This window comes from Schistocerca gregaria, chromosome 8 (assembly GCF_023897955.1).
Source record: "Schistocerca gregaria isolate iqSchGreg1 chromosome 8, iqSchGreg1.2, whole genome shotgun sequence".
Classification (NCBI taxonomy): Eukaryota; Metazoa; Arthropoda; class Insecta; order Orthoptera; family Acrididae; genus Schistocerca; species Schistocerca gregaria.
Genome location: NC_064927.1, coordinates 386,723,834 through 386,740,362, shown reverse-complemented (window position 1 = coordinate 386,740,362; position 16,529 = coordinate 386,723,834). Strand labels below are relative to the sequence as shown.

The 16,529-nt window shown below is 41.7% G+C and overlaps 1 protein-coding gene across 1 annotated transcript in view; it reads right to left on the bottom strand.

The window, feature by feature from the left end:
* Positions 1 to 3,468: 3,468 nt before the first annotated feature.
* LOC126284184 (UDP-glycosyltransferase UGT5-like) overlaps positions 3,469 to 16,529 on the bottom strand; it is a 125,141-nt gene continuing 112,080 nt past the window's right edge. Inside the window, exons 5-6 of the mRNA XM_049982927.1 lie at positions 10,973 to 11,192; positions 3,469 to 4,915 (exon numbers count right to left, since the gene is read on the bottom strand). Coding sequence (XP_049838884.1) covers positions 4,615 to 4,915; positions 10,973 to 11,192 — 521 coding nt within the window. The 3' untranslated portion in view covers positions 3,469 to 4,614. The remainder of the gene's footprint in view (positions 4,916 to 10,972; positions 11,193 to 16,529) is intronic.

The following is a 16,529-nucleotide window of genomic DNA, read 5'->3' as shown; positions in this document are numbered from 1 at the left end:
AGTTCATCTAATGTGTGTAGAGTGGTGGTAGTGGTGGTGGTGGTAGTAGTAGTAGTAGTAGTTGTTGTTGTAGTAGTAGTTTTATTTGAAGCATTTTGTTTCAGTAGTTTAAATTATTGTTTATTGTACTATTTTGTCTCTCTGTAATAACTGCAGAGTCTCCCCAACCTTTACAACCACGCTACGCCACTGTCACAAACCACAACGTATTTTTAGGGTTACCACGTTTAAGTTCTTGCACTGCAGTTATTTTACAGGGCTGCAACTTCATTACATTGTAGCCGTTCGAAAAGAGCCATAGAAAATTCCCACTAGCTGACAAAATCACCGAACTGATTTTTTCGGAGGCCTTTCCAGACAATGCCTGTTATCCGGAGTTTCTCCTGTGAATACTGTGTTTCCTGTCAAGAACTACATTTATCAGAATTTTTCAAATTTATTTACCAATCGACGAATTGTACTTCAATTAGGAATTTGAACACCATGAAATTTCTCTTGAAATAATCTGCTTGTTGCATGTGCCGATTCCGTATGCATGCCATGAATCAAACATGAATACTCATTCACATTTCGCCATTTCATCTGAAACACTTTCAATGCACTGTATTGCGGGGCCTAATAAACACGTGCTACCAGCACAAGATTTCTACACAAAGGCCTCGCAATTGTGGGGAAGCATACACAACATGACAGACGACAAAGGGAAACAGCAATTACGTGGACCTGAAGAGGATGGCAGAATACAGAAAAGCACAGTGTTACCATGTGTAAACTTGCCTTTACGCAGAACACTAATGACGAAATTGTTCTTGATTTTAGCAGTTGCTGATCCTTACCAGTCCTTGTTCTCGTAAAATTAATTCATTCAGCTTGAGATGTTAGGTTCAAATAGCTTTTTTTTAGCAATTTGTACCCTTTATTCTCATGCGCCTTCGTTGCTTCAGGTGTTTTCCAACTATTGTTTTCTTAAGTCACCTTAACTGGGATATCAGAAACGATGGCAATGTAAAACAGTGTGTAAATGTGCTCTATCGCGATGTTTGAATTACGTGCTTTCGAAACTACAGTAATAACTTTCAGGCTTTAAAATTGTATAAATTTACTTTGTAAAATAGAATAATTTCCTATAAAACGGAAAATGTTTGTTTTCAGTTCCAAAATTTATGCTCTCTAGGAACTACGATATTTAAGTAACAAAACTTACCTTGCACAAAAACACAACTCTGTCCTTCGCCCTAAGACTTTCACTAAACTGGAGCCATGAAGTTTGTGAGGGCCCTTAGTAGAGGACAGTACTAATTTTACGCTGTCGAAGGCGCTCTAGCAAGAATGGTTCTCGAGAAGTGCTGTGTGTAAACGTGCCCCTTGTGTAAACGTGCTCTGGTTTTACCTATTGGTGTGATGTCTCCTTTTGTCTGGTGTGCTTATTTTCTTCATTTTTTTTTTTTTGGGAATTGTCCTGAATGTTGGGCAATACCTTCATATGCCGAGAATTCTTCCGAGTTGTATGGCCGTGGTCCATGGACCTCTTCTATCCCTGAAGTTTCGTCCAAAGCTTTGTTGGACATCTTCGGAGGTGCTCCTGGTTGTGCTGAGACTCAGCACAACCAAGAGCTCTTTTCAGAGTGAATCTTTTGAATCGCAAGACGACTACTTTTATGATACTGTGTAAATCGAATGAAGATCTTTGCTTGTTTCATCATAAAGTATGAATGGCTGCGTGAAAAGGAAACAGTCGATATAACGTTTATTGATATTTCGTCAAGATAATTATCCAATAATATAAAAACGTTTCAACTTATCTCACACATACATATCATCATCATAAATGTAATCCACTTGAGCTGACAGTGGAAGAAATATTATGTGGTGTGTGTTTCAAGTAAAGTTTAAGGTTGATACCAGGTTTTATCAATATTCTTTAAGCACCACACAAATTGATAGTGCACCTTCTTTATGAGCCCACCTACTTGACGGTAAACTTAATAAGCGGTTGTGAAAAGTTTTTTTATGGCTTCCTCCATATATACTTTAAGCTCCCACAAATTAAAAAGTTTCTAAACATATGGAAAAATAACATTTGATCATCTATATAGGTACATTTTGGGACACACATTCTTAAACTTTGCACCACGTTGAAGTTATTACGGAAATACAGTTACACCACAAGATATAAATTGATAGCTAATCACTTGTTTAAAGCTATGCGCTGGAGAGTTGTTTCTCTGCCTTTCACGAACAGTGCAATGTGACTTGTTCCCCCTCTGCACTTTTGAAGTACAGACGATTCAATTGGCACACAGCTAACCAAATGCAGAAATCTGGGTTCGAAGTTGGAATCACGATCTGATGCAGAATTTAAATCGTTAAAAGAGTTCAGCTGAAGAGCAGAAGAGTGCCATCTCTGAATGTTAGGTCACAATGAGTGCACAATAAAATAAAAATATTTCTTGAAATTTGTCTGTTAGCTTCTCAGTCGTCAACAATATCCGCCAAAGAGTAGCATTTATACTTTTTCTGGTGGACACTAACACCCGCAGCTAGTGAATTTCAACCAAAGTTACAGTTCACTTAGTTAATTTCATGTTTTATGGATAATTTGCATGATATATTGTAATGGTATGGAACGAATAATTTTATATTTATATCGCACAGTAATTTGTAAACATGGCTACATGCTGAATTAAAAAAAATATACAGATGTTAGTTAACTCCTGCCTACCACCTTTTTCACATTACGATAACAGAAATTCTTCTACGGAACAGGAGGAGTTGTCGAGGAGAAACTTTTTCAGTTCGTTTTCAAATTTTACCTTGCTCTGTATCAGACGTTTTGTATCACTGGTTACATTTCCAAAAATTTTAGTTGCAGCATTGTGTACCCTTTTTTGTGCTAAATACAGGTTAGTGTGGAGTAATAAATTTAATTTTCCCTTCTGGTGTTTGCAAGATGATCGTGTTCATGCACCAATTCTTATAGCAAGTTTTTAAGCAACGAAGATTTTCTTTCTTAATGATGAGTTACACTAGACATATGACATTCTTGATGAAAATATGCAAAATATATCTACTAACCGATTTCTCTCTTCGCAAGATTTGCAGTAATTAAAAGTGCAACTGTGGCTGAACCAAGTTGTCTTAAGTGTTCCAAAATGCGCTTTTTTCTAGTTTAAATTTTCATCAATATTAGCACCTAGGAATTTTGCAGTTTTACCGTATTTCTTTTTCCTTATCACATGTTACTCTTGAGACTGATGTAGTACCCCTAGATGTGCAGAAGTGAATATGTGGTGTCTTTTACAATTGAGGTTGAGGCCATTCGCAAAAAACAAGTCTATGATACTTTTAAGAATATTGTTCGCCATTTATGCGCTTGCTGTAGGGATGCTTGGAATAAACTATGCCGTATTTATATTTTGTGGATTGGCTGAGAATGTGACTTGCACACTATTATGATACAACTACATATGAAGTGTTTGATCTCTTTCTTTCCACACACAGACTCATACTGCAAAACTGAGTACAGAATGAATAAGAAAGCAAATGTCATAACTGGTTTACACACTGTGGTGATACACAAAATGATTCACACTTCTCAAGTCTCAAACATTTGCACTTCATAACATACAATAAATTACGATAATACTCACTCCACTTTGACATTAGCAAACATTCTGACTGCTCGGTACATATGGTAGTTTTTGTAGCATACTACTACTCTGAATAGTGCAGTAACAAAATATACTAAACAAGTTGAGTATTCATGTGTAATAATAATAATTACAAAACGCTTTCGCAACTTTTGATACAGGGAGACAAGGGAGAGAAGGTAATACAAGAACTTTGATGATCGGTCTTTGGAAATACGCATGACAACGGACCCCAAAATGTGAACAAGGCACGATAAATAATGTGAGTAAATAACGGGTAAAGAGGAAAAATGGGAACCACACAGGGGTACAGCTGAAAACAATATAGCAGAAAGACGGAATGAAATGCTATGTTGCAAGGCTTGTGTAGACTATGATGATGGGGGAAGGGGGGAGGGGCACTACGAATTGGTATCTTCGCTAGCTGTGGAAACTTAGCTCGTCCGTCATACTTTATGAAATGGGGTAATTCACTGGTTATGACCAAAAAATATTCTTATATTTGCCGTTAGTGCGCACTTTCACTGGTCAGTAAATCTAGAAATTTTAATGGGACACCACTTCGCTGAAGACGCCAATAACTAAGTGCTCGGAATAAGGCGTGTATTCAGTCCTTATCAGTTATCAGGACAAACTTTAAAAGTGAAAGAGACATCTGAAAGAGAGAAGATATGGAGATAAAAGGAGAAATAGCCGAGGAATCCCAAAGAAGAGGAACATAAAGCCGAGGAATCCCAAAGAAGAGGAACATAAAGGCATTGGAAACAGCAAAACAGGTCGACCAAGAAAGAATTAGAGACTTTCTCCAACAACACCAACAACAAGCAGTGAAAATTAGCAAATGAGAGGAGGAGGAGACAAGGGACGATTAGAAATGAAATGAGAAAATTCAACGATGTAAGAGAATATCACTTTTCAAGGACTGAGAGATCACTTGAGCCTTTGACGTGAAGGATGTGAGAAATTAGTCTCTTTTTTTAGAACTTTTTGCCTTCGTCTTTTTCGGGACTGGCTTCCGAAATAACCTGAGGAGATACCTCAGTACGAGAAGCAGTGCTACCAACACGACGACAACAACGAGCACAATGAAGGCGATGACGTCGAGCAGTAGGTACTGGTACCAGGTGAGGTCCAGGGCCGCAGAGCGCAGGTGGGGGGCTCCTTTGTGCCTCAGTACGTACTCTACCCAGTAGGCGGCTTCCTCCTTCAGCGGCCTCGGGTTGTCTCTGAATACCCGAGAGCGTTGCTGTGCCGTTTGTCGGTAGCTGGAAAGTAAGAATTTTTGTCAGCTTAGTCAGTGCTAAGGCAGTAACAAGTAGGTTTCTCGCATTCAGAGCTATGTATAAGTGTAGCAGTTTTACTGGTTTCTATAGCCACATTGGTAAACCGCATACTGTGTCAGACACTGCACACTACAAACTGCCTCAATCCATTAAGAATGAACGCGCAAACTGAGCTCATGGTTCCTCATCAGCTGTAAAATATTTCAGAACAAATGAAAATTTGTGTCAGACTGGAGCTCGAAGCCAGATAGCCCGTTTGTCGTGAGTGGTCGCCTTAATCACTTTGGCTATCCGAGCATGCTTCCAGGAGAGAACCAAATCCTCATTTGTCCTATTGTCTGCTCTCGATTGTGCTCTCACTATCTACGTCTACAGCCATATTCCGTAAGCCACCTGACGGTCTGTGGCAGAGGGTACCTTGAGTACCTCTATCAGTTCCCCTTCTATTCCAGTCTCGTATTGTTCGCGGAAAGAAAGATTGTCGGTATGCTCTGTGTGGGCTCTAATCACTCTGATTTTATCCTCATGGTCTCTTCGCGAGATATACGTAGGAGGGAGCAATATACTGCTCGACTCCTCGATGAAGGTATGTTCTCGAAACTTCAACAAAAGCCCGTACCGAACTACTGAGTGTCTCTCCTGCAAAGTCTTCCACTGGAGTTCATCTATCATCTCTGTAACTTTGGCGATTATTAAATGATCCTGTAACGAAGCGCGCTGCTCTACGTTGGATCTTCTCTATCTCTTCTATCAACCCTATCAGGTACGGATCCCACACTGCTGAGCAGTATTCAAGCAGTGGGCGAACAAACGTACTGTATCCTACTTCCTTTGTTTTCGGATTACATTTCCTTAGGATTCTTCCAATGAATCTCAGTCTGGCATCTGCTTTACCGACGATCAACTTTATATGATCATTCCATTTTAAATCACTCCTAATGCGTACTCCCAGATAATTTACGGAATTAACTGCTTCCAGTTGCTGACCTGCTATATTGTATTGTAGCTAAATATAAGGGATCTATCTTTCTGTGTATTCGCAGCACATTACACTTGTCTACATTGAGATTCAATTGCCATTTCGTGCACCATGCGTCAATTCGCTGCAGATCCTCTTGCATTTCAGTACAATTTTCCATTGTTACAATCTCTCTATATACCACAGCATCATCCGCAAAAAGCCTCAGTGAACTTCCGATGTCATCCACAAGGTCATTTATATATATTGTGAATAGCAACAGTCCTACAACACTTCCCTGCGGCACACCTGAAATCACTCTTACTTCGGAAGACTTCTCTCCATATGCTCTTACTGTGTTCATTAAACGACTGTGGGGAACTGTATCGAACGCCTTGCGGAAGTCAAGAAACACGGCATCTACCTGTGATCCCGTGTCTATGGCCCTCTGAGTGTCGTGGACGAATAGCGCGAGCTGGGTTTCACACGATCGTCTTTTTCGAAACCCATGCTGATTCCTACAGAGTAGATTTCTAGTCTCCAGAAAAGTCATACTCGAACATAATACGTGTTCCAAAACAGATCGACGTTAGAGATATAGGTCTATAGTTCTGGACATTTGTTCGACGTCCCTTCTTTTCCAATCCTTTGGAACAACGATTTTAGGGAACTAGTAGCACTGAAGGTTCAAATGGCTCTGAGCACTATGGGACTTAACATCCATGGTCATCAGTCCCCTAGACTTAGAACTACTTAAACCTAACTAACTTAAGGACATCACGCACACATCCATGCCACAGGCAAGAATCGAACCTGCGACCGTAGCAGCAGCGCGGTTCCAGACTGAAGCACCTAGAACCGGTCGGCCACAGCGGCCGGCCTTCATCACTGAAGGAATGCGTTTGGTGGAGAACAGCGACGTACGTCCGAAAGGGATGTATACCCTGATGAGACAAACATAACGACCGCTGTCCATCGTGAGATGGATGTCGCCTGGTAGTGTTGTGAGCCCCTGTCGCGGTAGAGGAACTACGTAATAGAGAAGAGACGAACAGCAAATGATTCTAGTGAGGATACAGGTCACACATGAAGAAATCCACTGACATAGGCGACAATGGGCACATGCTTATTACCAGTCGCATGGGAACGAAGCATCTGGGAAACGTCGAACCTTCTACGCTGTCCGCATTCTGCTGCCATGAACAACTATGGAAAATGATTGAAGGGCAATGCATCTACGAGTAGGCGATAAGGTTAGACGTCCACGTGTCATTATAGAACGTGGTGGTCAGAGGCTTGCCGGCTCTGTAAAGCAGGATAGGCGGCGATTTGCGGCATATCTGACGATAGCGTACAATGCTGGTGCATCCAGAGCACACTGTATAAACCACGTCGTTGAAACGGGCCCTTACAACAGACGAATGTTGGAGAATTGCAGATGTACTGTCCTGTCACATTTGTGTCACCACCCGACAAAAGCCTGAATAACAGCCACAGCCTGCAGCGCGATCCTCTGTGAGTCTTACAGAAAGACAACCAGCGAGGTTCTGGAAGGTATCGGCAGGGATGTGGAGTCATGGCGACTCCAGTGTCACGAACAGTAGGTTTTCGGTTGAGGATCCATGACAGTTACAGCCCGGTGGCCCCAGAGATTGTCGACTAGGTTTAAATCCGGTGACTTTGGTGCTCAAGGGTGTACGCTGAACTCATCCTGGTGCTCTTCGAAACACGCATGTAGACTGCAAATTGTGTGACACGTTGCATTGTACTGCTGGTAGATGCCGTTGTGCTGAGGAAAAACACACTGGATGTTCCTCAAGTATAGATGCGTTCTTGTGTTGATCCACTGTGCCTTCGAGAATGACGAGATAACCCGGGGAACCCCGGGAAAACATTCCCCAGACCATAACGCTCCCTCCTCTGGCCTGGACTCTCCCGACGATTGTTGCAGGGTGTTCGCTTTCACACGTTTCACGCCGTACACGCCAACCGCCATCTTTTCGATGGAGCTCGGAACGTGATTCATCTGTAAAGGCCACCTGTCGCCAGTCGGCGGACGTCCAGTTTCGGTATTGACGTGCAAATTCCAGCCTTCGTCGCCGATGAACAGTAGTCGGCATTGATACGTGAACCAGACTCCTGCCGTGTAGGCCCATACGCAGCAAAGTTCGCTGAACGGTCGTTGAGGAAACACTGATGGTACTCCTTGGTTCAACTGAGTGGTCAGTTGCTCAACACCTGCACATTTATTCGCCAGTACGCATCTTCGCAGCCGTTGTTCAACCCTTTGGTGCACCACAGCTACCTCGGTGCTGGTTTTGGGTAGTGCCATTTTGCCATGCACGATGCATCGAATACTTCGACCACGGCGGAACCCGAACAGTTTACAAACTTAGCCGTTTCGGAAATGCTTCCACCCTTGGCCCAAAAGACAGTGATGATGCCCTTTTGGACGTCAGATAAATCACTCCGTATCGTGTTACGACAAAGACTGCATTGTTTATAGTGTACTGGCATCGAATGTAAGTGGTGGTCACATTGATATGACTTGATCGCATATATGGATAGCATGATTTACCAGAGTTTTTCGTACACCACAAGGTACTTTGGGAACTCATCCCTCGGGACGAGGGAAGGGGTTTCTCGAGCTGGTTCTGTCCGCAAATCTCCACTTTCAAGCCCTCGTGTGTAATATTTCCTGACACAGCCACTACATAAGTGGCCTCAGCATTTTCGTTATTTACTAACAATAATAACTGTTAGTTCTTCATTATACTGAAGCCTCTATCACACCATCAACAGTTAGACCCTTTCATTTAGAATCGTGATTTCAAGAAGGCAAGATGTCGAAGAACGACAACAACATAGGAAAAAATGGGTACGTGAATGGCTGAGAAAATTGAATGGCATACTCCCTGTTAGTTTACTCTGCAAGTCCGACGTATTTTACGTATTAGCAAAAATTATCAAACTTCTCAAGGGACGCAATAGAGCAAGAAAATATGGCAATTAGAGATTAAATTGCAGTTGAAAAAATTAGGACTAAATGAAATTTATGGCAACAGAAAGGTCATATGAGTGGATTCATTGTTGTACAAGGACGTGGTGAAAAGTAATTCCTCCTGATTTTTTATGCGAAAACTCTTACAGATTTTAAAATAAAACGGACGTTATTAACATTGCACATCTTCATTTTCTTATATACATATTTATTTCTCAACATGGTTACCCTGGCGACGAACACGTTTCTCCTGATGAGAGAGAACTTTGTTGATACCGTCACTGTAGAATGTAGGTCTGTGCTGATGGAGCTACAACCGTGATTACTGTATTCACAGACATGAACAGAAGCGATTGGAACAAGCTGTGGGAACCGAAGATCTGCTCAAGAAATGTTCGGTACAGGTTAATCCACCCACGTTTACCGAAGTACAGTGGTACTCCGAAATGTATGATATGAGATGTAACTTCGCTTTCAAATAGAACAAGAGCCAGTTTATGACGACCATCGTCGAAGTGAAATCCAACTACAGCTGCTACCCAACAGCTCAAAGGAATGCACGTCATAGCATCACCATTCTGTGATTGTGGGTAATTCCAGGACGCTAACCACATATACCTAGTCTGCCCTGGACACAGGAAGGAATCAAACTGTCTACTACAAAAGCTCGTTAAAATGCAACAAACTTCCTTCGCATGTTGATATTCTTAACAACAGTGAATATAAATAATAATTCTAGTTTGTTAAACTATGATGACTATTTAGCCACTTACTTAAATGTTGTGTTATTGTCTATGAAACTTCTGCTATAAATCATACAGCAATTAAGGAAAGCTAACACAGAGGACAATGAAATAAAATAAAATAAAGAAAAATCCAGCAACAACGAATGGAGTAGGGTGTTTACATAGACAGAGTTTAGATTTTGTGATCTGATATCGGACGGGCAAACTGACATTTTCAGAATCGATATTTGAGTATTAACATGACCAATCAGAAGTTATATTGGCAAATCGGTTCACGCAAAATCGAATTTCGACGTTTATGTAAATACTGCGTGCGTCGCTACAGATGATTCTTAATGGACTTTAAACCATTAGGGTGGACATTCCAATCCTTTGTTGTGCCATACGCTGGGTGGCAGCCCTCATCCCCACTGATGAGTTGATATGCATGTACGAGGAGGCGATGGTGTCGTTCAGGTGAATAGTCCAGTAAACTACGCATAGACTGTGCACGAAGTAACTTGGCTCTTAACTGCACAGATGAGGTGTTATGGGAGAGGACAATAGTAGTGGTGGACGGTCTGCTCCCAGGAGCAGGAGGATTATTAATATTAAGTCCCACAAATGCGGTACAAAAAAACCAACCAATATGTTACGGCTGCTGAATATACCGTACTGACAAGGTTTCCTGATGTATAATGGCACACGTTCTGGATATGGCGAGTCAGATCCATCAGAAAAAAAATGAGGATCGAGATGTCGCCGATACCATTTATTCAGAAATGAACACGCGCATGTTGGTATGGAAGCTTTCACTCATGCATAGTAGAAAAGTTGTAAGGATGAAGTTGTAGGTATTTTTTTGAAATTTTTTTTGAGACAAACCTCTTCAAGTGCCACTTTCAGATCTGAAGAATGAAGAAAGGTCGAGATAAATCTACGACTTCTTGAATTTTTTTTAATTTTTGTAAAATTTATAGGTGGTCTTCACAATGCAACGTTCAAGGGAGTGTAGATACTTTGCAGCTTATATCTGCCTTGTGCAATATTTCCTACTGATCGGAATCGTTCCAGACGGTAGCTGATGACCACATTGTTGTTTATATCACGTTGTCAATGCAACACTCAAATACTGTTAAGGACCTTTTTGCATTTGGTCAGACTATACATGCTTCCTACATCTGATGTCATTGGCAATTAAATTCTGTGTTTACAGTTTACGTTATCTCCGTTACGACCCTGAATTATTTAACCACAAAATACTTCACTAAGTAAGCATTTTTATGCTAATCGCAGAAAAATGCAAACTGCGGATGTTGAATGTGGAATTAAATTGCAAAGAACGACATCCATACCTTGGCACTTCCAAGACTTCTTTTATAGCCCAAGTGAGAGATTCGACGGACACGTTTGAGATTGGTATTTTGATACCAAGTCCGATCCACTCCACGCGGTTCATGTTGCAGTTCTGGTCTCCAAACACAGGGAATCCTATGAGTGGAACGCCGTGGTACAGCGCCTCTTGAATGCTGTTGATGCCGCCGTGTGTCATGAACAGTCGTACGTTCTTGTGTGCTGCAAGACAAGAGCATACATTAAGTACAAGAATCTAAACGTTTCTAAACGAGAGTCGTTCAAAACAATCAGTTGCAGTTTTTATGTGCTATGACTGGAGAGTAAAATGAGTTTTCGTTTATTGTTGTTTAATAGTGTTGTGTTGTACACATGAAAACGTTTGTTAAATTTGAAATATCTGTCCATAGATACATAGTGAGAAAATCGTCAAGGATGTAGAACATCTCATAACACAGGAACATGTAATACTGAAACGTCCCCTTGGAACGATTATACATGACTGTGCTTAAACTGACACACAATAGTTTTTAGCGCAACGCAATCTGACTTTCAATAATCCCTACAAGAGAATGGCCCTGACTAACATTAACCTATATGTTTCACAAATCACTTACCTCACAAAAATCTTCTTTACTTGAACTACTGCAATACAGCGAGCGCCACTACTGCCAGCTAACTAAAAGATTCAAACTATGGAAGTCACTATCTACTGATAGGCACAGTTAGCAAATAAAATATTTTAATAGAGAACAAACAATGTATTTACCTTAATAGTCATAATATATATATCAGTTCATGACACCAGTTCTTACAAATTTCAAAACTCCGCCATCTCTCCCCCCACGCCCACCACTACTGGCGGCTCACCTCCAACTGCGCAACGCTACTCGCTGTTAGCATCCAGCTGCCGCTGCCCAACACTACAATGGCAGACAACAATGCAAACCAGCTACAGCCTGCACACGGCACAGCCAGTGATTTTCATACAGAGCGCTACGTGGCGGCGGCGTTACCAATAAAAAAACCGCAACAGCCTACTTACAATACATATTTACAAAAATGGAAACGCTAATGTTCTAACCCTGAGTGAAATTGTTCCTAGGTTTTAGAATAAATACCTTCCCAAAAGAAGACGAAGTAAATATTCCAGAATTCGAATGAAGAACAGGTGCCAACATGTGTAACATAGAAGTAAATATCCTCGTAGTAGTGAAGCAACTTTGCTCACTTAATAAAAGCAAGTCCTCTAGTCCAGAATGGATACCAATTAGGTTCCTTTTGGAGTATGCTGATGCATATGCTCCATACCTAATCATATACAACCGTTCACTCGACGAAAGATCCGTACCCAAAGACTGGAAAGTTGCACAGGTCACACCAATATTCAAGAAAATTAGCAGGAGTAATCCACTAAATTACAGGCCTATATCGTTAACGTCGATATGCAGCAGGATTTTGGATCACGTATTGTGTTCAAACATTATGAATTATCTCGAAGAAAACTGACACACAGTCAACATGGGTTTAGAAAACATCGTTCCTGTGAAACAAAACTAGCTCTTTATTCACATGAAGTGTCGAGTGCTATTGACAAGGAATTTCAGATCGTTTCCGTATTTCTGGATTTCCGGAATGCTTTTGACACTGTACCAAACAAGCGGCTTATAGTGAAACTGCGTGCTTGTGAAATATCGTCTCAGTTATGTGACTGGATTTGTCATTTCCAGTCAGAGATCACAGTTCGTAGTAATTGACGGAAAGTCATCGAGTACAACGGAAGTGATTTCTGGCGTTCGCCAAGGTAGTCTTATAGGCCCTTTGCTGTTCCTTATCTATATAAACGATTTGGGCGACAATCTGAGCAGCCGTCTTCGGTTGTTTGCAGATGGTGGTGATGGTGGTGGTTAGTGTTTAACGTCCCGTCGACAACGAGGTCTTTAGAGACGGAGCACAAGCTCGCGTTAAGGAAGGATTGGGAAGGAAATCGGCCGTGCTCTTTCAAAGGAACCATCCCGGCATTTGCCTGAAACGATTTAGGGAAATCACGGAAAACCTAAATCAGGATGGCCGGAGACGGGATTGAACCGTCGTCCTACCGAATGCGAGTCCAGTGTGCTAACCACTGCGCCACCTCGCTCGGTGTTTGCAGATGACGCTGTCGTTTATCGGCTAATAAAGTCATCAGTAGATCAAATCAAATTACAAAACGATTTAGAAAAGATATGTGAATTGTGCGAAAATCGGCAGTTGACCCTAAATAACGAAAATTGTGAGGTCATCCACATGAGTGCTAAAAGGAATTCGTTAAACTTCGGTTACACGATAAATCAGTCTAAATATAAAAGCCGTAAATTCAAGTATTACAGTTACGAACAACTTAAAGTGGAAGCAACACAAAGAAAATGATGTGGGGAAGGCTAAGCAAAGACAGCGTTTTGTTGGCAGGACACTTAGAAAATGTAAAAGACCTACTAAGGAGACTGCCTACACTACTACAATATTCTCTTTTAGAATACTGCTGCGCGGTGTGGGATCCTTACTAGATAGGACTGACGGAGTGCAACGAAAAAGTTCAAAGAAAAGCAGCGCGATTTGTATTATCGCGAAATGTGGGAGAGAGTGTCACAGAAATGATACAGGATTTGGACTGGACATCATTAAAAGAAAGGCGTTTATCGTTGGGACGGAATCTTCTCACGAAACTGCAATCACCAACTTTCTCCTCCAAATGCGAAATATTTTGTTGACACCTACCTACATAAGGAGAAAATATCACCACGATAAAACAAGGGCAATCAGAAATCGTACGGAAGGATATAGGTGTTCGTTCTTTCCGCGCGCTGTACGAGATTGGAATAATAGAGAATTGTGAAGGTGGTTCAATGAACCGTCTGCCAGGCACTTAAATGTGACTTGCGGAGTATCCATGTAGATGTAGAACAAGTAAAAACAACTTTCATTTGTTCCATAATACTAAACTTGTAACAGACATGTAGAGGTATACGCTCTGAAGTTCATAAGACTATTCTTAGGCTATTGTAGATACGTATCATGAAACAGAAAGCTGCTTACAACTCTTATTAAAACAGATAGCACTTCTATACTGAAGATTTGACGGAACACTTACATTATTTCGTACTATTAATAACATATTCGTCAAATTGTTCTATCAAGGAATTCATCCTTCGAATAGAACGACTTTGAAATCAGTAAATCCCTTAAGGTTCAAGGGAACTGAACTTTCACCAGTTGAACTTTTTATGTTACAAGTTACTGAAAGCTTGTGTTCCTGAATAATGAATACACTGACCAGTGAAAAGGTTGAATAACCATCTTTTGCAGAGCGGAAATTCAGGAAGAGGGTGAATGAGTTTCAGGAAAATACCGACAGGGAGGTGGAGCCATACTGATCCCAGTGCCGTAACCAGCTGCTCTAGATTTACAGTTGAGAGGATCCATGGCATGAGCAGCCTGATCAACGTGGTCCCACAGACTTTCGACTGGGTTTTAATCTGCAGAGTTTGGTGTCAGGGAAGTGCTGTAAACTACTACTGGTGATTTTAGAATCGGGCACGTACACTGCCAGCCATGTGACACATTGCATTCGCTTCTGGTAGATACCATTGTGCCGGAAAAAAAAAAGAGACTCCATGAAAGGGTGGACATAGTCCCCAAGAATAGACGCATGCTTCTGTTGATCCACTGAGCCTTCCAGAACGACGAGATGACCCAGGGAATGCCATGAAAACATTCCCCAGATCACCACGCTTCCTCCTCTGACCGGGTCCGCTGCTCGTGGTCTTGCGGTAGTGTTCTCGCTTCCCACGCACGGGGTCCCGGGTTCGATTACCGGCGGGGTCAGGGATTTTCCCTGCCTCGTGATGACTGGGAGTTGTGTCGTTTTCATCATCACCGTTCATGCCCATTACAGTCGGAGGAAGGCAACGGCAAACCACCTTCGCTAGGACCTTGCCTAGTACAGCAGTGCAGGTCTCCCACATTGTCCCCTGCACTCCTCTGAGTATGTGACACCATCTCTGATCTGGACGCTTCCGACGACTGTTGCAGGGCAGTACACGTCAGTGGCCATGGAGCGCAAAACGAAGTTCATCTGAGAAGACCACCTGTCGGCACTCAATGGACGTCCAGTGCAGTACTGGCATGCAAATTTCAGCCTTCGTCGCCGATGAACAACAGTCCGCTTGGATGCATGTACCGTTTACTGAATGGTCGTTGAAGAGAAGCTGGTAGCAGCACTTTGGTTCATATGAACGGTCAGTTGCTCAACAGCTCCCCATCTGTTCGCCCGTATACGTCTCTGCAGCTGTCGTTCACTCGTGTCATCTATAGTGCGTGGTTCACTGTAGTTGCCTCGGTGCCGGTTGTGGAAATGGCATTTTGCCATGCACGTTGGACTTTAACTACGGTGGCAAGTAAACAGTTTACAGACTTAGCCAATTCGGAAACGCTTCCTCCATTGGCCTGAAAGCCAATGATCATGCACACTTGTACGTCAGATAAAGCGGTCCTTTCCCACGTTACGACAACGACTGCACTGTTTTCTGTGTCCTCTGAGATACTTCTTTTATCCTCCATTGCCAGTGTTGCCACCTGCCGCCTGTGAATGGTTGTTGAACGTTGACGTGGAACATAGACAGTGGTCATATTAATGTGACTGGACTGCATAAATGGCGTTAAATCTTCATGTAAATTATTGCTATTTCTACTACTATTTCTATGAACTGAACTGATGGTTTGAGAAAGAGATATATTATTTATAACACGTTTCATGAAGAAATAAATATGTATTTATTGGAAAGAGAGGAGGAGAAGGTGTGGACAGTTAGCGTACATGCGATTTCATGAAGAACTGCAATTAATTGCTTTGGTGTGAAGCTATAGGTGCAATTTTGGAAACTGTAATTAAAGGGTCAGGGACAAGAAACTAGCGATCGCGTTTGTCGATTTTAAAAAACCCTACGATAGTGTCCATCGTGAATATCTACTGTCAATATTTAAAGAATTTGGTTTACATCGGAAACTTGTCAACCTCGTTGCGGTCACCCTTCGAAATACTAAAGCTAGAGTAAGGTTCAGAAATGAATTCTCTGAACCTTCTGAGATTCACATTGCCCTTCGACAAGGCGATGGATTGTCTCCATTCTTGTTCAATTGTGTGTTGGGGAAAAGCGTGAGTGAATGGAACAAGATACGCCCACCATATGTTTAAGATTGGAAGAAAGATTCGACTTCTTTGCATTTTCAGATGATTTGGCGCTGTTAGCGAAAAATAAAGATGAGGCAAAGGTTCAGATAGGTCAAGTAGAATGATTAGCGGCAATGGTCGGATTGCAAATTTCGTTTGAGAAAACGGAAATGATGCTCATCTTCCAAGTTGACACATCCGATATACACCATAATGATCAAAAAAATAAAGCAGCAAAAAAGTTTAAATATGTTGGTGAGATTATTACCTGGAATGTTAATGAAAGATCATCAATAGATAGTAGAACATTAAAACTTCAGCGAGCGCAGACAACCACGTGACCAACCTAC